At 48.2% G+C, this 20,776-nt stretch overlaps 1 protein-coding gene and 1 long non-coding RNA gene across 2 annotated transcripts; one reads left to right on the top strand and one right to left on the bottom strand.

Moving 5' to 3' along the window:
* Positions 1–2,956: 2,956 nt before the first annotated feature.
* Positions 2,957–4,065, top strand: LOC136577629 (uncharacterized). Its single transcript, XR_010786528.1, has 4 exons — positions 2,957–3,169; positions 3,311–3,479; positions 3,603–3,772; positions 3,898–4,065. It is a non-coding gene; the product is annotated as an uncharacterized lncRNA (long non-coding RNA).
* Positions 4,066–9,763: 5,698 nt separating this feature from the next.
* LOC136577024 (myeloid-associated differentiation marker-like) lies at positions 9,764–14,727 on the bottom strand. Its single transcript, XM_066576722.1, has 2 exons — positions 14,533–14,727; positions 9,764–12,727 (listed from the first exon to the last, which is right to left on the bottom strand). Exon 2 carries the CDS (start codon positions 12,514–12,516, stop codon positions 11,668–11,670), a length of 849 nt encoding a protein of 282 aa, XP_066432819.1. The 5' UTR covers positions 12,517–12,727; positions 14,533–14,727; the 3' UTR covers positions 9,764–11,667.
* Between the last annotated feature and the right edge of the window lie 6,049 nt (positions 14,728–20,776).

Here is a 20,776-nt window from a genome sequence, read left to right as displayed (position 1 = left end):
GACAGAGCAGAGCGTCCCACGAGCATATAGGAGAAGGAGCCACCACTGTGCCAGCAGCAGCCGCCACTACCACTGCCGGTTACCAGGGGACCTGCCTCATCTATAAGCCCTGTTAGGAGCTTCAAGGTAATCCTGTTACATTCCTCTCCCCTGTGTGTTCTGCCGGGCAGGCAGGGGGCATATACTGCCCCCTGTGTGTGCTGCCAGGCTGAAGTTAAGAATGGCTTAATGAAAGCTTTAAAATCTACCAGGTTCTTAAACTGAACATCTTGAAGCGCTGAGGAGTGCGGCGCCAGACAGAGCAGAGCGTCCCACGAGCATATAGGAGAAGGAGCCACCACTGTGCCAGCAGCAGCCGCCACTACCACTGCCGGTTACCAGGGGACCTGCCTCATCTATAAGCCCTGTTAGGAGCTTCAAGGTAATCCTGTTACATTCCTCTCCCCTGTGTGTTCTGCAGGGCAGGTAGGGGGCATATACTGCCCCCTGTGTGCTGCCAGGCTGAAGTACAGAAAGGCTTAATGAAAGCTTTAAAATCCATCAGGGTTTTACACAGAAAAACTGATTTGGTAAATTATGCATATTAATGACCTTAGCCCTACTAGAGCTAATGCCCATTGCTGGATTTTTTGCCGCGTAAAACGTGGCATAAATCTGCAGCATTATGCCGCAGCTATTAGGAATAACGCAGCGTGAAAGAAACTGTGGCGTGTTCTAATTGCTGCGGAAAAAAGCACAGATAGCTTCCATTGTAGTTAATGGAATCCGGCCGTCGCGCTATACTTTCGCTGTGAGCGGCATTAATAGTATTCTTTCAGTTGGAACCCCGCTGGGACTTCTCAGCAGGATACCAGCTGAAAGACAGGCGATCAAAGCAGCTGTTTGTCTCTGAGCTATCAGGGTCATGTCCTATATGCAGAAGACAAGTGGCTCTGCTTGTCTTCTGAATACACCGCACGCTGGTATACAGCTGAGCGCTCTGTGCACAAACAGCTGTATGATGAGGACAGCGGTCCCGCTTTCTTTTTTTATACAGTAGCAGCTTTCATTTACAAACTAATAAGTTAAGTAGCTAATTAGCTACTTAAGAGCTTATGCAAAGTGATAACTCAAAACTGTCAATTAAACTGCAGTTTGAGCGAATTTTGAGCAATCATCTTGCTATGTAATTGCACACAATGATTATCGCTCAAGAGATGGAAGATGAGTAAATTTTGAGCGATAATTGTTGCATCTTGGACCCTTAGTTTGTACAGGATCTGCACAAAGATGAAAATTTTATATAACTTTGAAAAGAACTTTGATTTTACAAAAATCTATTATGATAAATACTTTTCAACGTAAAAATGATATCAAGACACAGTCTCCAGTATTCTGTTTGTCGATTTCTCTTTGTAGTTTGAGTACATATGCTGAATAAATCCTTCAACTGTTTTATTTTCTTCATTAAAGCCAGGAGGGGGGCATATACTGCCCCCTGTCTGTGCTGCCAGGCAGATGGGGGACATATACTGCCATCGCAAGAAATAGTTGCTATACTGACGTGTCTCTTCATGGTTGCAAACCACAAACTGTTACTCTTTTTTGACCATGCTTCTTGCAGACGTACAGTTGATTATTAACAGTCATCAGCATCAGCAGTGCCCGTCGTCAGAAGCAGTAGGGGCCCACTACGCCTCTGCCTCAAACTCTTGTAAAATGAGTAAAAAACAAACATGGCTGGAGAGCTTCTTTGAAAAGGGAGAAAGACCCAATGATGAGACAGATGAAGACTCCATGACTGCTAAAAAAAAGAAAGCTGTATTTAAAATACAATGAGTCCTATCTAAATTATTGGTTCATAGCAACAGGCGATTCATAGGCCCAAAGCCCACTCTGTCTGATATGTGGTGAACGGCTCTCAAACGAGGCCATGAAGCCTTCAAAACTAATTCGCCACTTACAGACCAAGCACTCTGCATCAAAAGACAAGCCTTTGGAGTTTTTTGAAAGAAAAAAACCTATTCAAGTCTTTGGATGATTACATATCCGTAAAATTACACTGGTCATTTTGTGTCGGTATATGCACAGACGGAGCAGCTGCCATAACTGGACGGGTTTCTGGTTTAACTACTCGGGTCAAAGAAGTTGCGTCTGAATGCGAGTCTACGCACTGTGTCATCCATAGAGAAATGCTGGCAAGCCGAAAAATGTCACCTGAACTTAACAGCGTTTTGCAAGATGCGATTAAAATTATTAATTACATCAAAGCACACGCTCTTAACTCACGTCTGTTCGAGCAGCTCTGTGAGGAGATGGACGCGGAGCACAAACGTCTTCTTTTACACACAGAAGTCAGATGGCTTTCTAAAGGTAGAGCACTGGCCAGAGTTTTTGAGTTACGAGAACCGCTTCATAGATTTCTTTTAGAAAAAGAATCGCCACTTGCAGTACATTTCAGTAGTAAAGAATGGGTGACAAAACTTGCTTACCTGTGTGACATATTCAACTTGTTGAACGAACTTAATCTGTCACTTCAGGGGAGAATGACAACTGCCTTCAAGTTGGCAGATAAAGTTGCTGCATTCAAAGCTAAATTGGAAGTGTGGGGACGGCGAGTGAAAACAGGGATATTTGATATGTTTCAAATATTAGCAAGTATCTTGGAAGAGACCGAGCCTGAGCCTTCATTCTCCCAGCTGGTGCATAATCACCTATCTCAGCTTTCACTAGAATTTGTGCGTTACTTTCCTACCACAAAAGACCCACGAACTAGGAAGGAATGGATTCGGAACCCATTTGTGTACAAGCCAGGTGAATCGACCTTGCCCGTGCTTGAAGAAGACCAACTGCTTGAGATTGCAAATGATGGTAGCCCTAAAATTATGTTTGAGACTTCAAATCTTCCAATGTTCTGGATTAAAGTCAAGGTAGAATATCCCGAGATTGCCACAAAAGCACTGAAAACTCTGCTTCCATTTCCAACATCCTATTTGTGTGAAACTGGGTTTTCTGCAATGACAGCAGCAAAAACAAGATTACGGAGTAGACTGGACATAAGGAACACACTTCGGGTGTCACTGTCTCCCATCACCCCTAGATGGGATCATCTTGTTGCAGGAAAACAAGCCCAGTGCTCCCACTGATCCAGGGAAAGAAGCCCGATGTTCCCACTCGTTCTGAACCTATGGTGAGTTGAGTCACATTCTAAATGTCATAATTAAATAAGTATGCACTAAACTCCAACCCCCTTCATAAATTATACTGCCCCCTGTGTGTGCTGCCAGGCTGAAGTTCAGAAAGGCTTAATGAAAGCTTTAAAATCTACCAGGGTCTTACACTGAACATCTTGAAGCGCTGAGGAGTGTGGCGCCAGACAGAGTAGAGCGTCCTGCGAGCAAATAGGAGGAGGAGCCGCCACTGTGCCAGCAGCAGCCGCCACTGCCGTGCCGGTTACCACGAGACCTGCATCATCCGTAATCCCTGTTAGGAGCTTCAAGGTAATCCTGTCACATTTTTCTCCCCTGTGTGTTCTGCCGGGCAGGCAGGGGGCATATACTGTCCCCTGTGTGCTGCCAGGCTGAAGTTCAGAAAGGCCTAATGAAAGCTTTAAAATCTACCAGGGTCTTACACTGAACATCTTGAAGCGCTGAGGAGTGCGGCGCCAAACAGAGCAGAGCGTTCCACGAGCAAATAGGAGGAGGAGCCACCACTGTGCCAGCAGCAGCCGCCACTACCACTGCCGGTTACCAGGAGACCTGCATCATCTGTAATCCCTGTTAGAAGCTTCAAGGTAATCCTGTCACATTCCTCTCCCCTGTGTGTTCTGCCGGGCAGGCAGGGGGCATATACTGCCCCCTGTGTGTGCTGCCAGGCTGAAGTTAAGAATGGCTTAATGAAAGCTTTAAAATCTACCAGGTTCTTAAACTGAACATCTTGAAGCGCTGAGGAGTGCGGCGCCAGACAGAGCAGAGCGTCCCACGAGCATATAGGAGAAGGAGCCACCACTGTGCCAGCAGCAGCCGCCACTACCACTGCCGGTTACCAGGGGACCTGCCTCATCTATAATCCCTGTTAGGAGCTTCAAGGTAATCCTGTTACATTCCTCTCCCCTGTGTGTTCTGCAGGGCAGGTAGGGGGCATATACTGTCCCCTGTGTGTGCTGCCAGGCTGAAGTTAAGAATGGCTTAATGAAAGTTTTAAAATCTACCAGGGTCTTACACTGGACATCTTGAAGCGCTGAGGAGTGCAGCGCCAGACAGAGCAGAGCGTCCTGTGAGCAAATAGGAGGAGGAGCCGCCACTGTGCCAGCAGCAGCCGCCACTGCCAAGAAAAAAAACGGGAACACGAAGGACAGCAGCAATTATTGAAGGCCACCACATCAACAAGTGTGTCTGCACTGAGAGCATCATTCTTAGTGGCTACCCGCATTGCCAAGGCTAAGAAGACCTTCACTATTGCTGAAGAGTTGATCCTGCCTGCTGCTAAGAACATTTGCCAGGAACTTTTAGGAGAGGCTGCAGCTAAAAAGGTGGCACAGGTTCCATCCCATTCTGAACCTGTGGTGAGTTGAGTCACATTCTAAATGTCATAATTAAATAAGTATGCACTAAACACCAACCTCCTTCATAACCCCGCCCCTTATAACCAAAGCCCCGCCCATGCCCCGCCCCGCCCTACCCTGCCGGGCCTTGCAAAAATGGCCTTGCTTGAAGCCGGTCCCTGGTGCCAAAAAGGTTGGGGACCCCTGCTCTATAGCATTGAACGCCGTTAAACTGCCTCCCCCTCCCTTCTCTTTCCCTGCTCCCATAGGCGTCCATGGGAGCCGTATATCAGAGAACTATACCAGAACTATCTTTTTGCCCACCGCATTTGCGCCGGCGCATATTTCGATCGCGTATGTTCCATTTTTCACTGTTAAACATTTTTACGCACCTTATATTCGCCCATGTGAACGGATGCATTGGAAACCAATGCCTCAGATGGTCGCCTATATCAGTCGGGTGTAAAAACGTCGCCGTTTTTGCGCTCGTGTGAAAGAAGCTTTAGGGGTTACATTTATTTGCACGGAAGGCTGATTACGAAGCAGGAAAAAGTGGTTCCTGTTCTTCCCCAGGATAGTGGCGGTCAGGCGCGTTCATCGCTATGGCGACATTCTTGCTCCGACCATTAATCAGATAATTGATGAGATCATTTCCAGGTGAGCGTGTTCTCTGTGACGGTGACAGATCTCCTGCCGCTTATCATCTCGGAAACTCAGCGACCTTTACTCTTCCCTAGCCCCTCCCCCTCGCCGCGCCCTCAGTGCACGCCACGGCTTGTCATCACTTCTACCTCATCTGTGGATGTGAGGGCGCGGCGCTGCCCCATAATAAGCCTATTACATCCTCCTCCAGTGCTCATTATAGCCTTATTAACGATCACCCTCTATAATTACCTGTTTTATCAACTGCAAGGGAAAGCGAGGGGATCGCCAATATGGCCGATAGTACAGGAGCCATCACCCTTCACTAGACCCCTTATCAGCACAAGTATGGGTGGGGGGGCATCACAGGTCTCCGTGTAGCCCGAGGACCAGGTGATATCATTGAAGTCAAAATAGACATATGTCCATCCAGTTCAGCCTATTACCCCCCCCCCCCCCCAATGTTAATCCAGAGTAAGGGCTCCTGCACCCTTGCCTTTTTCTTGCGCGTTTTTTTTTTTCACGCGATTGTCAATGGGACTTTCTAATGTTCACAGCAATATCGCGTGAAAAAAACGCGCAGGAAAAACGCAAGTGTGCAGGAGCCCTAAGGACGACATCAAAAAAAGTGAGAAACAGAATGTTCCTGAAAAGTAAAAGAGCCCAAAACTGAACTTGTGGCATCATGGCTCCCTGGACGCCTGCGCTGACGCCAGGAGAACAGAAGGGGACGCTGCAGCCTCTGATTGGCTGCAGCACTCCGGCAAGAGATTCAACAAAGCCGCCCGCTCCCTGCAGTGCTTTACCCGTTTTGTAAACATACGCTCTGCCGACAGAGACCGCTTATGGCTACGAGTGCACCGCGCACGCCCGCGGATTACACGGACATGCTCAGTGCCTCTTTTTTCCCTGCTCTGTTTCATAGCAGAGCTGAATATGAAAATGCTGCGTATGATATGGACAGCATATCATACACAGCGCATACAAGGATACAGTGCTCACTGTGCATGGTATGCTGAGAAACAAAGCATGCTGCGATTTACTTCTCATGTGTATCAATAGGCAGGGTCCACACGCATGTGTGCATGGATCAATGAAAGTCCACTGACTCCATTTACCGCATATCACGCAAGCGTGCAGCGCAGACGTAATATGCGGTGAAAACACGGTCATGGATATGAGCCCTGAGTGTGTGTTCTCCATGGTCACACCTGTATTTTGATATATAACCTGCCCTATCCAGGGGTAGCACTATGGCAAGGGTTAATTTTTATGGTGTCCCTGAAGCCATGAAGGAGTTAAATGTGACTAAGTGGTGCTGCCAATGTTTAGGTTGTGAGTGTTCAAAGGGGTTGTCCAAGATTAGATAAACTTGTCTACCGAAAACAGCACCACCCAGTCCACAGGTTTTCTGTAGTATTACAGCTCATCCCCATCCACTTTAGTCAAGCTGAGCTGCAATACCAGACACAACCCATGGACAAGGGTGGAGCTGTTTTTGGAATAAAGCAGCCATGTTTTTCTAGACCCAGACAACCCATTTAGGATGCAGATAACCAATATCATCTACATTTATGGTGCACATACATTAAAGGGGTTTAGCCTTAAATTAAAATTGCTTCACAGCCCCTCTAACCTTCCCGGTTGCTGCTGACCAGGACATGTGACTGCTGCAGCCAATCACTGGCAACGGCAGTGACCTTTTGTAGGCAGTGATTGGCTGCAGCAGTCACGTGTCCTGATCAGCAGCAACCAGAAGGAACATTTACGTCTAGAGATGAGCGAGCATACTCACTAAGGACAATTGCTCGAGCGAATATTATCCTTAGTGAGTACCTGCCCGCTCGGAAGAAAAGATTCGGGTGCCGGCGCGGGTGAGCGGTGAGTTGCGGGGCAAGGGGGAGAGAGATCTCCCCTCCGTTCCCCCCTGCTCTCCCCCGCCGCTCCCCGGCCCCCGCCGGCACCCAAATCTTTTCTTCCAAGCGGGCAGGTACTCATTAAGGACAATGCTCGCTCGAGTAATTGTCCTTAGCGAGTATGCTTGCTCATCTCTATTTACGTCCTATGGACGGTCAGAAGCTGAACCCCCGCCATTCATAACGGGAGCCGGTGGTGGCTGACATCCGGGATCAGTGAACACTAATCCCTACTGTTAAACCCTGTAATGCTACAGTCAATGTTGACCGCAGCACTTAAAGAGTTCACAAGGGGAGGGCACAACCTCTGTGACATCATCTACCCTCCACCATGTAATATTCCTTTTTACTTTTCATCTGTTCCCATTCCGATGACTTATCTCCGGAGCCCCATATTGTGTGGATCGACTGATGGTTGTGCAGCGTCCAAAGAGCAGGCCCTCAGCCAAGGAGACAGCGCGGTAGAGTTGTTCACCTTGTCACAGGGCTCTACAGTCTGCTTCCCGTAGGAAATCTAAGGAACGCTACTTCGCGACTCGCTGGGGGTGCTTGCATATAATAACCGGGTGTTACCTTTAGTCCAGTTGCCACTCGTGACGTCACTGTTCCTCCTCCTGAAGCGGATCTTGTAGATGAATAAAATAGTCCAACACTAGAAGAGTATATTTTGGAACAAAACCGGGAACGGTAGATCTTGTCCATTTACTACTTAATTAAGTCAATAACAGTTGTAGAAATCACAGCATACAAGAATTATATCTCGGTGGTGCTCACGGGGTAATGAACAATCCACAGTCCAAGTTATCTGCAGGTCCTTTCACTCCCGGTAACAACACTCACACTCTTCTCGCTACTAAGCAGTGAAAATGCTTTCCTGCCTACCGCCAGCCGCGTCATGTGATGCTGTGGGAGTGTCATATGTGCTCTATTGCGCATGCGCGCTGAAGCGTCATGCGGGACGTCGGGTGGGGGATCCAGAGGCAAGTATGGGGTCTCTGGGGGGGGGGGGGTGCCGTGACGGGCTCCGCAGCGGAATTCCGCTTGCGGAGCCCGTCACGGCCGTGGGCACTAGGCCTAACCCTTTCAGTCCTGCAAACAGTATTACACATAAATCTTACACACAAACAAGACAGTGAAACGAGACAGACATAGAACATTCTGGAGGGGAATGGGGACCCCACTAACTCTGGACCGCTACAGTTGCATATGACTATACTTGTCGCTTAGGCGAATATATTTACGAATTTTCTATCATGAGATACTTGATACATATAGATGACGGTCCTTGATCGTTATCTCACGGGATTTGGAGACTATGTTCCCGCGGCTGCCTTGATGCTGAACGATGGGTCGGCACGCCGTGATGAAGGCTGATCATTCATGATGTAAGTGCATTGGGAGAGGCCTAGAGGACTGATAAGTTTGTATCACTATATTCAGAAGACACTTGTATGTATCTGTATGCTGGAGAAAGACCTTTTGGTGGAAACGTTGTCGCTGTTCTGTCATTGGAGGAATAAAAACGTATTCAATTTTGTACCTTGAATGCTGTCACGTCTTCCTTCTAACACTATTACTCCTGTCATTACCTGGATGAGTACGGCGGATGCGGCAGGAACGCCCTGGTGACCGCCCTCGTGTACTCTGGAAGGTTTCCATTCACGTCTACATGAATAGCTCTGTTGTTCAGCTCCATTCTAGAAGTCGGAAAAAGGCAAAAGCAGAAGTTCTGGGTCATGTTGACTAGAAAGGGTTTTGTGCCGCGCCGTTATGCACTCTGGCATTTTCACGTAGCGCTATTTCTTCTGGGATTTTCACAGACATCGCCGACGAAGGCTTCAGACAGAAGCTCCAATGCTGATGTGAACATGGCCTTAGGGGTTACATTTATTTGCATAGAAGGCCAATTACGAAGCAGGCAAAAGTGGTTCCTCTTCTTCCCCAGGATAGTGGCAGTCAGGCACATTGATCGCTATGGCGACATTCTTGCGCCGACCATTAATCAGATAATTGATGAGATCATTTCCAGGTGAGCGTGTTCTCTGTGACGGTGACAGATCTCCTGCCGCTTATCTCGGAAATTCAGCGACCTTTATTCTTCCCTAGCCCCTCCCCCTTGCCACGCCCTCAGTGCACGCCACGGCTTGTCATCACTTCTACCTCATCTGTGCATGGGAGGGCGAGGCGCTGCCCCATAATAAGCCTATTACATCCTCCTCCAGTGCTCATTATAGCCTTATTAATTATCACCCTCTATAAATCACTTGTTTTATCAACTGCGTCGGGAAGCGAGGGGATCGTCAATATGGCCGATAGTACAGGAGCCGCCACCCCCTTACTAGAGCCTTGATCAGCACCCTCAAGGAGGCCATAGTGGTAGTCACTAGAGATGAGCGAGCGTACTCGCTAAGGGCAATTACTTGAGCGAGTATTGCCCTTTGCGAGCACCTGCACGCTCGTCGGCGGGAGTGAGCGGTGAGGAAGTGAGTGAGTGAGTGAACGAGTGAGTGAGTGAGTGAACATTTTAATGAGCTCTCCATCACACAGGCGGCTGATGTGCGTCTTCATAAGCACCATTTACAGAGAAATACCCTTTATATGGAATCTGATAATCCAGCAATGGTTTCCAATGTAGAACTTTATATTTCATAGGCTGTTCAATAATCAAGAACATCTGATAAACTGACCTTTGTCCGGTCCCACTGATGCCGGATGAAACATTTTTTATTGAATTTACAGCAATTTAAGAAGAAAAAAAAAACTTTATTTATTTTTACAAAAAAAATAAATTTGACACAATCTACTGATATAAAAGAGTGTGCAACCCCCCAATATCCTATCTGTACACCCGCCCCTCGTGTCCCCGCATACACACAACACAATGCCCGTTTTTGTGAAATAACACCATCGAAAGAGCTTTTACTTCCTTTTCGATTTCTGAAAAAGAAAATATTAATCATGAAAAAAAAAAAAAAAAAAAGGTTGGCTGAGTCTAATTTTTTTTGTAAATGGCCGGGCATGCTGTAAACTGTAAAACGTACCTCTCTTCTCCCCCAGAAAGCAGTGGGACGGTTCCAATGTATCCCGAACACGTGGCATCATGGCCCCCAGGGTGTGAGCGCTGATGCCAGGAGAACGAAAGGGGACTGATTGGCCGCAGCACTCAGCTGATATATAACCTATTCAAGGTAGTGCTATTCAAGGGTTAATTTTTGTGGAGTTCCTGAAGTCATGAAGGAGTTAAATCTGACTAAGTGGTGCTGCCAATGTTTAGGTGGCGAGTGTTCAAAGGGGGCATCCAGGATTAGACTTGGCTAGCTTTTTCCGAAAACAGCACCACCTAGTCCACAGGTTGTATGTAGTATTACAGCTCAGCCCCTAATCACTTCAGTCAAGCTGAGCTGCAATACCAGACACAACCCATGGACAAGGGTGGCGCTGTTTTTTGGAATAAAAGAAGCCATGTTTTTCCAAACCCAGACAACCCCTTTAAGTTTTAGGATGCAGCTAAACATTAATACCTACATTTGTGGTGCACGTACATTAAAGGGGTTTTTCCATAACTTAAAATTGGTCCACAACCGCTCTGTCCCTCCTGGTTATTGCTGTCCAGGACATGTGACTACTGCAGCATCAGATCAAATATGCTCCCCCTCATCTCCGAAGTTTTGGCACTTCCTTCACCAGGCATCCAGTGGCCTCTAGTGAGCGCAGCTCCGCTGGTAGGGGAATGCGGAAGTGGCCAGCGGCGCTGCATTCACTAGAGGCCACCGGATGCCTGGTGAAGGAACCACCAAGAGTGCGAAGACTTTGGAGGTGAGGGGGTGTACGGTATTTTTTTTAAAATAGCTGTGGAAGCACATCTGATTTTAAGTTAAAATCCGTGGATTTTGGCTTGGTTCGGATACGGAAATGATGCGTCATTTGCATCTGCAAAAATTCCGCAGCATTTCTGCTATGTGTAAACCTTCCCTTAATAGGCAAAAAGCACACAGATGTAGCAGAGCCGAGTGCCGGACCTACATAGTAAATCACATCATGCCATGTGCACATACAGGTGATGTATTAAGACCGAGGTTTCCTACGCTGATCTTAATATTGTTCCCAATCTGCACATAATGTGCCAAATATATGAAGAGGGCATATATGAAGCTATGAGCTGCAACAGATTTCCGTTTACACATAAATGTGTCAGACCCGGGTGGCCACACCCCCTCTCAACAAACCACGCCCTTTTGGGGGAAGTGGCGTACCTATCCAAATGTTGCAAAATTTTAGCCTGTGCCAAATTTTATACCAAAATATAAATGATAAATCTCCTCCAAAGACCTCTTCTTATCTCCATCATTGGAAGCATGTGGGCCCTGAGGAGTAGGGGCCCCGCATGATACAGCAAATCCGGTACCCTCTTCAGTTAGTGTACATTTTGTGGTTTTCTTTGGGATGGCACCCATCAGAAAGGTTCAATGATAGATTTCCTCTGCTTCATACGTATATATTAGATATTGAGTCTGTACTGTCCCGCCTCCCCGATCTTACATTAGGATGTCTATGGTCTTAGAGAAAGTCCATCCGTGTGTCTGAAGTCTATGCTTGGACTGTGAAGAAGACCATTTTGAAGGAATATGCCAAGTCCACGGCGTACACCAAAAAGTTAATGCAAGTTAGAACTGTTACACCAACTCCATTGTCCCAGGGACATTGGTAACCATGAACGCACGAGTTCCGATCTGGAATCAACTTGAAAAAATAAAACGGCCATATAACCACCACAGTGATGTACATCGCCACTGCCAAAATGTTGAAACCAATAAGGACTTTCTCAATATTCACAGGCAACATTGCCAAGAGACGGCCAATGGTTAGTATGATGATAAGTGCAGTAATGATGAAGCAGATGGAGTACACCGCCACAGACCACTGGAGTCCAGCATATGGGTAGGCCCCTGGAAGAAGGGAGAAGATGATGCAGGCCACGTAGGCCTCAAAGACCTTCAAGAGTCCTGGCACAGTGGACAGGAACCCACTTATCTCCCCAGGTTTTGCTCGAGTGAGGCCCACCTCAATGGCATAAGCAAAGAAGCACAGGATAGACATGGCAGTGGCAGCTCCAGGACGTGCGCATTGCTTGCAATCAGGTAGGTAGACGGAAGGATACATGATGGAGGTGGTGAAGAGCATCAACGAGGCCAACATGGAAAAAGCTGAGGTGAAGTCTTCCCAAGATATAGGGATGGAGCTGTAGACTCCAGTCAACTCCAGAACAACGATTAAGATGGTCACGACGAAGGCGAAGATCCATGTGAACATACTCCAGGCACCATATTGACTATGGAACATGGTTGAATTGGCTACCAAACTGAAGGCCGTACAGGAGAGGAAGATCTCGAAGAAGCGTATGATGAGCAGAGGGGATATCATATTGCGGAAATTCATCTTAGCGGCAGGTAGAACGATCTGTGAAGATGGAGGACGTGGTTATAGGGTCCCTTCCTGGAGATGGAGAAGGTTCTTGTAGAGATGAAGGAGGCGTTGGTAGGGTCACTTCCTGGAGGTGAAGGAGGTGGTGGGACAGTCCTTGGAGATGGAAGATGTGGTTTTCGATAGACAACCCTACTAAAGAAGCTTCTGCATCTACTGGTGGTACCTGAACCACGGGAAAAAAAAGACACAGTCATGTATCAACTATCCCAAACCAACACTGGATTCCTTACCATTTTGTGCTTTTGGTTACTATCGATGGAGAAGTTGTGAACATTTTTGCCTGTATTTCCTACATTACCCACAATACACTACAACAAAGCATTCTCTGTACAATCACTGATACCAGCTGGGGGCAGTAGTGACATGCCAGGCCTGGCAACCGTTCTAGGATTTGCCCGAGCTGCCAGTGGATCTATCATGGGGCACCACCCTTGCCGTGGCTGAGTCACATTGCTAGGACTCCTCTATCTTTCACCTTTGAGATCTCTCTCAACACTTTGCCATCTTCTGATTCCTTGTATTTGCGCAGGATGCCACCCCGTTGTTGGTACAGATAGATATGCTCTGGCTCCGCTCTCTGCCCTGACTTTGTATTTACATAGGGAAAAGTCCATTTATTTCTGCAAATTCGACTGTTGGCGCAAGACCTGCCCATTAACCCTTTCTCATCTATATGGAATGTTGATCTTAAAGGGGAACTCCACAAAGATTTTTAAAAAATGAGCTGCCTAAAGTAATTATATATCCGGGTACCATAATGAATACTTTCTTCTTACGTGTAAAGGCCCTTTTACACGGGCCGATTCTGTGCCTGTTCTAACGCAAAAGCTCCAGTCATCGGCATATTCAGATGGGCCAATGGTCAGGCAAACAAATGTTCATGCTTGATCATCGGCCTGTGTAAAAGGGCCTGAAAATATCCGATTCCCGTCTGAGGGTATGTTCCCGCGGTTGAGAGACTTGCGCGAGATTTTTGCATTGCGAGACTCACAAATCTCACGCGAATATGAACTCCATTCTTTTAGATGGGGTCATACACATCAGCGATGTTTTTCCTCACCTCCATCGCAAATGTCAGCCGCGGCAGAGGAGCGCTACGCCGAAGTGATGAGAGGCGTTTTTGACACAAAAACACCTTGTATCCGCTGGGAAATCGCATGTTTCACGGCCCGATATCGCACTCGCCCGTATGAAATTAGCTTCAGTGCTTTCACATAGGCAAGAATCTCGCCACAAGTTTTATGCGTTGTGAACAAAAACTCGCACGAAAAGTTTTTGCATGAAAAATGCTCCACATCCACGGGTAAAACGCACGTTGGCGAGCACTCGCAGGCAAAAGAAAAAAAAAAAATCAAAAAAAAAAATCACAGGTTTGCAAGTACAATATTGGTCCAAGTCTTGGATTCTATAAGACTGCCTTCATACTGGCGAGAAAAATCGCGCAATTTTTGAGAATGCGAGAAAACGAAGAATTATTAAACCCATGATTTTCAATGATTTGTGATGTTACATGACAAGATAGTGTATGGGAATTGTCGGCACGCAGCAAGTACGCAATACATTGTGTGGCCGGCCACACCGGAGATACGTGCGCAGTGTGTTGCCAAGAATCACTTGTGTGAGAGAACCACCAGTGGCAGCGCCCCTCTAAAGGCCCTTTTACATGGCATGATCTGTCAGGCGCAGATGCCGTATAGCTCGCCCCAGCGATAACTCTTCCCGTTCTTCACAGGAACAACCATGGCTCGGTGAACGGAGGCGGAGCGGGCGGGGGTCTTCTTGCCCGCCGGCCTCCATTCACAGTGAGCAGGCCGTTGTTCGTAAGCGACCGACTGCCTGTTTACACGTAACGATACGCCAAGTTGTTTAGTCGGTGCAGCGTTTACACTGAAGATTCTGGCTGGATCACGGGAATCCAAACGCTAATCGTTCCGTGTAAAAGCATCTTAAGGCTGCGGCGCCTCTTACCTGCCAGTCCCGTAGTCAGCAGCATGTAGTAGGTCACCACGCCAGCAGCACCCACATGGTTAATCTTGGCTGGTGAGACGTAAAGCTGAAGCGGCTCTGCAGACGACGGACGTAGAAACTTCTATAAAGTCTGTGAAGTTGCTGCAGACATTTTCCATCAGGCTGCCGTGTGGAGTGTTGGGCGGGTGCGAGCGGTGACCGCCCTGCTACTACAGGTGATACTTTGTATTCCAGCCTCACACCCAGCTCCCCTCCCCCATTGTACACGGATCATCGTTTGCCACGTTTTTACCCCTCCTGCTGGCTTCAGGATGCTGTAATAAGTAGAACGTCATTGGACTGATAAATCCCCGGTGGACTCTGAGCAAAGAGCGGTCCGCGGCCCACTGACCCGGGTGCGGGCCCCCCGCCGCACCACCTGCGGATACAAAGTACAACATTTCAGCCTATGCATCCATATCCTGCGCAGTGGAAGGCCAGTGGGTATCCTCCCTTCAGTGCCAGGCCTTACCTTGTTGGCACGTGGGACCCCCACCACCATTAATCTGTACGGGGCGCCACGAGGAATTTTACTGAAGGGCCTTAAAGGGTTTTTGCCACCAAAGACATTTGTCTCCTCCCAACAGGATCAGGAATAATGTCTGATTGCTGGAGGTCCAACCGCTGGGGGCCTCGTGATCCTGAGAACGGTGCCCGACTGCCCCTGTGAATAGGACCGCGGATGCGGGTGCTTGACCACTGCTCCATTCACTTCTATGGGACAGGTGGAAATCGATGCACTCTGGAATCTACCTCCGTCCCATTGAAGTGAATGGATGGTGGTCATGCACGTGCCGCTGCATTCACGGGGGGGCAATTTTTGGGATCCCCAATGATCAGACATTGATTGCCTATCCTCTGGCAGTAAAATCCATTTAAGGTCTCCTGCACACGGGCATATTAGCATTGCGGAGCCAGCGGTGGGCGTCCGCCTCCGGACTCCTCTGCAAATACAGCCCATAGTATTCAATGGCAAAATGCCCTTTCCTCTCCATGAGCGGAAATCTATTGCGATTCTCCGCTCGCGGAGTATAAATCGCAGCATGCCGCGATTTTGTGCGGGTTACGCATGGCCAGCTTCTATTGAAATCAATGTAAGCCATCCGTCCTGCTGCGCTTCCGCAGTGGGCACTGTTATAGTACCGCGGGATACGTGTCACTCCAGACCACCGACAGCTACTGCGCATGCGCGACGGAGTGCTGGACGGCGCATCCACAGCGCTGTGCAGAGCTGCCGGACAGGTATGCAGGGGTCACTGGCGAGACACTGGGACGAACTCTGATGCAGGAATCCCGGGGTCTGTCCCGCCCGTGTGCAGGAGGCCTAAGGTATGTTCATACGGCGCGGATTTTAGTGCAGATCCACACCAAACAAATCTGCACCATTTACACGCTGCAGAAAATCTGCTTTGTGTGAACATAGTCTTCGGCTGTCGTCACAGGAGCGTATGCATATTTTCACGCGCATGAGTACAGAGTTCGTACTTTGCGATGCGATAAACAAGGAGGCTCCATAGGGAAACATTTTTTTTCTCTCGCAACATGGCATAAGTGAAAACATCGCTAATGTGAAGGAAACTATTGAAAAGCATGGGGTTCACAAACATGCGTTTTGTAGTGCCGTCGCATCGCCGGAAAATCGTGTAGCTCGTGTTTGAGCGGCCTAACGCTCACGAATTTTGAATGCGCAAAATAGCCCGTGTGACACCGGCCCTAAGGTCAAATTCAACTTGTTTCTTTGTTATATCTGTTCCTGGAAAAGCTGGGTGACGATCACTAAAGCCGCCATGACAGCTCGCCGACACCTGAGTCTGTAGTGTAGCCATTACTACCCGGGTTTCCCAGAACCTGCTGGGCCTTGGGTTGCCATCTGGTGGCAATATTATTCAGTGGAGGCATGATAATTGAGGCCACAAATGGGGGCATTGTTATTATTGGAGCCACCGAGAGCGGGCACTATTAGTATTGGAGCCACCGAGAGCGGGCACTATTAGTATTGGAGCCACCGAGAGCGGGCACTATTAGTATTGGAGCCTCTGAGAGCAGGCACTATTAGTATTGGAGCCTCAGAGAGCGGGCACTATCAGTATTGGAGCCTCTGAGAGCGGGCACTATTAGTATTGGAGCCACCGAGAGCGGGCACTATTAGTATTGGAGCCACCGAGAGCGGGCACTATTAGTATTGGAGCCACCGAGAGGGGGCACTATTAGTATTGGAGCCACCGAGAGGGGGCACTATTAGTATTGGAGCCACCGAGAGGGGGCACTATTAGTATTGGAGCCTCTGAGAGGGGGCACTATTAGTATTGGAGCCTCTGAGAGGGGGCATTATTAGTATTGGAGCCACTGAGAGCGGGCACTATTAGTATTGGAGCCTCTGAGAGGGGGCATTATTAGTATTGGAGCCACTGAGAGGGGGCATTATTAGTATTGGAGCCACTGAGAGGGGGCATTATTAGTATTGGAGCCTCTGAGAGCGGGCACTATTAGTATTGGAGCCACCGAGAGCGGGCACTATTAGTATTGGAGCCACCGAGAGCGGGCACTATTAGTATTGGAGCCACCGAGAGCGGGCACTATTAGTATTGGAGCCACCGAGAGCAGGCACTATTATTATTACTGGGGCCACTCAAACAAGTGAGTTAAAAACCTATGCGGTGATCTGAATTCACCAATTTAATTCCATGGATCTGTGTGCTTTCCGAATGGGAGTGAAGCCAGCCAGGTCACTTCCAGTGCTGTCTACTATGACGCACAACCAGCCCGTTGTGGCGACAGTAGGCCTGGGGTATCAACTGATCGGCAGGGATCCCCAGTAGACTAATCAACCACTGAGGAAAGGTCCCAGAATACCCCTTTAAGGAGAAGGGCATATAAAGCATATACACTAGGGGGCATCAGTGATAGTCACCCAATATTGCAAGACCTGTAACTTCTGGCTTCTCACTCCCAGAGTCCCAGGAGGAGTGAGTGCAGAGAGGGGAAAAGAGAGCAGAGAGGGTGTGGGGGAAAGAACACAGAGGGGATGGAGGGGGGGGGGAGAGCAGAGAGTAAGTGGAAGAGAGAGCAGAGTGGAGGCGATGAAAGAGAGCAGAGAGGGTGTGGGGTTTAAAGAGAGTGTGGGGGTTAGAGACAGCAGAGAGTAAGTGGAGGAGAGAGTAAAGTGGAGGTGGTGAAAGAGAGCAGAAAGGGTGTGGGGAACAGAGATAGAGCAGAGAGAGTGTGGGGAACAGAGAGAGAGCAGAGAGAGTGTGGGGAACAGAGAGAGAGCAGAGAGAGTGTGGGGGACAGAGAGAGAGCAGAGAGGGTGTGGGGAGCAGAGAGAGTGTGGGAAACAGAGAGCAGAGAGGAAGTGTAGGAGAGAGCAGAGTGGAGGTGGTGAAAGAAAGGAGAGAGAGTGTGTGGGACAGAGAGAGCATAGTGGGTGTGCAGGTCTGAGAGAGCATAGAGTGTGGGGGACAGAGAGAAGGCACAGAGGGTGTGGGGGGAGAGACAGGAGAGAGGGTGTGGGAGACTGAGAGTGCAGAGTGGGTTTTGGGGAGATTGAGGAGCAGAGGTGGGGGTGAGGGGGTAAGGGGAAGAGAGAATACAGAGGTGTGGTTGAGGAGAAAGCGAAAATACAGTGGAAAGACCTAAGGGGGATAGGGAGAGAGAGCAGAGAGGAGAGAGAACAGGGAAGGTGTGGTAGAGAGGGAGAGCAGAGTGGCTGACAGAGGAACACAACAGCACTAGGGAGGAGAGGCCTCTGCATGGGAGCTTACATTTGTGACTATAGGTGAAGAGTGCAGCTGGCAGCACAATGTGCCCAGCGGGGCAGTACGACATCAGGAGCGATGATTTACACCTGTGCTCCGCTGGCAGTCTGCTCCTCACCTGCATCTTTAACCCCTTAAGGACGCTGCCCATTTTCTCCACAAGAACACCGATTTTTGGGGGGCATCTCTACTTATCAAAAGCCATCGCTCTTCTTTTTCCGCCGACATGGCGTATGAGGCCTGTTCTTCGTGTGACGAGATGTCCTTCTTATTAGTACCATTTGGGATACATGCGGCTTTTTTGATCACATTTACAGTGAATGCACACGGGTGGATTGGCATTGCAGAATTCGGAGCGGGCATCCACCTCCTGATTACACAGCAGATACCGCCCATAGCATGCTACGCAAAAGCGATTCTTCCTGCACACGAGCGGAATCCAATTGTGGATGAATAATCGCATCATGCTCCATTTTTGCGCCAATTCCACACGGACGGCATCCATTGAAGTAAATGAAAGCCGCCCGATCCTCGTCTCTTCCGCAACTGACTTTCGAGCCCACACCATCCGCAGGACGTAAGTTTATGCCCCGCTGCATAAAGTATCACCCTGCCGGGACCTAAAGTTACATCCCGAGGCATTAAAGGGTTAAGGAGACATACCTGAAACTAACCCAAGACAAACTATGAGCAAGGCGGCTGTCGACAAACAGCACCGATGATTACACAATGTAAGGAGCTGCGGGTTTATCACAGGGTCATGCCTAAAGGCTTAGATACTGCAGGCAGCATTATGTATGATAAGCCTAGATACACAGCTCAGCAGACACTATCACACAAGAGGCTTAGATCCTGCAGACAACATTATGTATGATAGGCTTAGATACACAGCTCAGCAGACACTATTACACCAGGGGCTTAGATACTGCAGACAGCATTATGTATGATAGGCTTAGATACACAGCTCAGCAGACACTATCACACAAGAGGCTTAGATACTGCAGACAGCATTATGTATGATAGGCTTAGATACACAGCTCAGCAGACACTATCACACAAGAGGCTTAGATCCTGCAGACAACATTATGTATGATAGGCTTAGATACACAGCTCAGCAGACACTATCACACAAGAGGCTTAGATACTGCAGACAGCATTATGTATGATAGGCTTAGATACACAGCTCAGCAGACAGTATCACACAAGAGGCTTAGATCCTGCAGACAACATTATGTATGATAGGCTTAGATACACAGCTCAGCAGACACTATTACACCAGGGGCTTAGATACTGCAGACAGCATTATGTATGATAGGCTTAGATACACAGCTCAGCAGACAGTATCACACAAGAGGCTTAGATACTGCAGACAGCATTATGTACGATAAGCTTAGATACACAGCTCAGCAGACACTATCATACAAGAGGCTTAGATACTGCAGACAGCATTATGTATCATAGGCTTAGATACACAGCTCAGCGGACAGTGTCACACAAGAGGCTTAGATACTGCAGACAGCATTATGTATGATAGGCTTAGATACACAGCTCAGCAGACACTATCACACCAGGGGCTTAGATACTGCAGACAGCATTGTGTATGATAGGCTTAGATACACAGCTCAGCAGACACTATCACACCAGGGGCTTAGATACTGCAGACAGCATTATGTATGATAGGCTTAGATACACAGCTCAGCAGACACTATTACACCAGGGGCTTAGATACTGCAGACAGCATTATGTATGATAGGCTTAGATACACAGCTCAGCAGACAGTATCACACAAGAGGCTTAAATCCTGCAGACAGCATTATGTACGATAGGCTTAGATACACAGCTCAGCGGACACTATCACACAAGAGGCTTAGATACTGCAGACAGCATTATGTACGATAGGCTTAGATACACAGCTCAGCAGACACTATCACACAAGAGGCTTAGATACTGCAGACAGCATTATGTATGATAGGCTTAGATACACAGCTCAGCGGACACTATCAGACAAGAGGCTTAGATACTGCAGACAGCATTATGTACGAAAGGCTTAGATACACAGCTCAGCGGTCAGTATCTAGTGGCTTAGATACTGCAGACAGCATTATGTACGATAGGCTTAGATACACAGCTCAGCGGACAGTATCACACAAGAGGCTTAGATACTGCAGGCAGCATTATGTATGATAAGCTTAGATACACAGCTCAGCAGACAGTATCACACCAGGGGCTTAGATACTGCAGACAGCATTATGTATGATAGGCTTAGATACACAGCTTAGCAGACAGTATCATACAAGAGGCTTAGATACTGCAGACAACATTATGTATGATAGGCTTAGATACACAGCTCAGCAGACACTATCACACAAGAGGCTTAGATACTGCAGACAGCATTATGTATGATAGGCTTAGATACACAGCTCAGCGGACACTATCACACAAGAGGCTTA

Source organism: Eleutherodactylus coqui, chromosome 8, assembly GCF_035609145.1.
Source record: "Eleutherodactylus coqui strain aEleCoq1 chromosome 8, aEleCoq1.hap1, whole genome shotgun sequence".
NCBI classification, from domain to species: Eukaryota; Metazoa; Chordata; class Amphibia; order Anura; family Eleutherodactylidae; genus Eleutherodactylus; species Eleutherodactylus coqui.
Note: the sequence above shows the minus strand (reverse complement) of the source record. Positions and strands in the feature narration are given on the sequence as shown.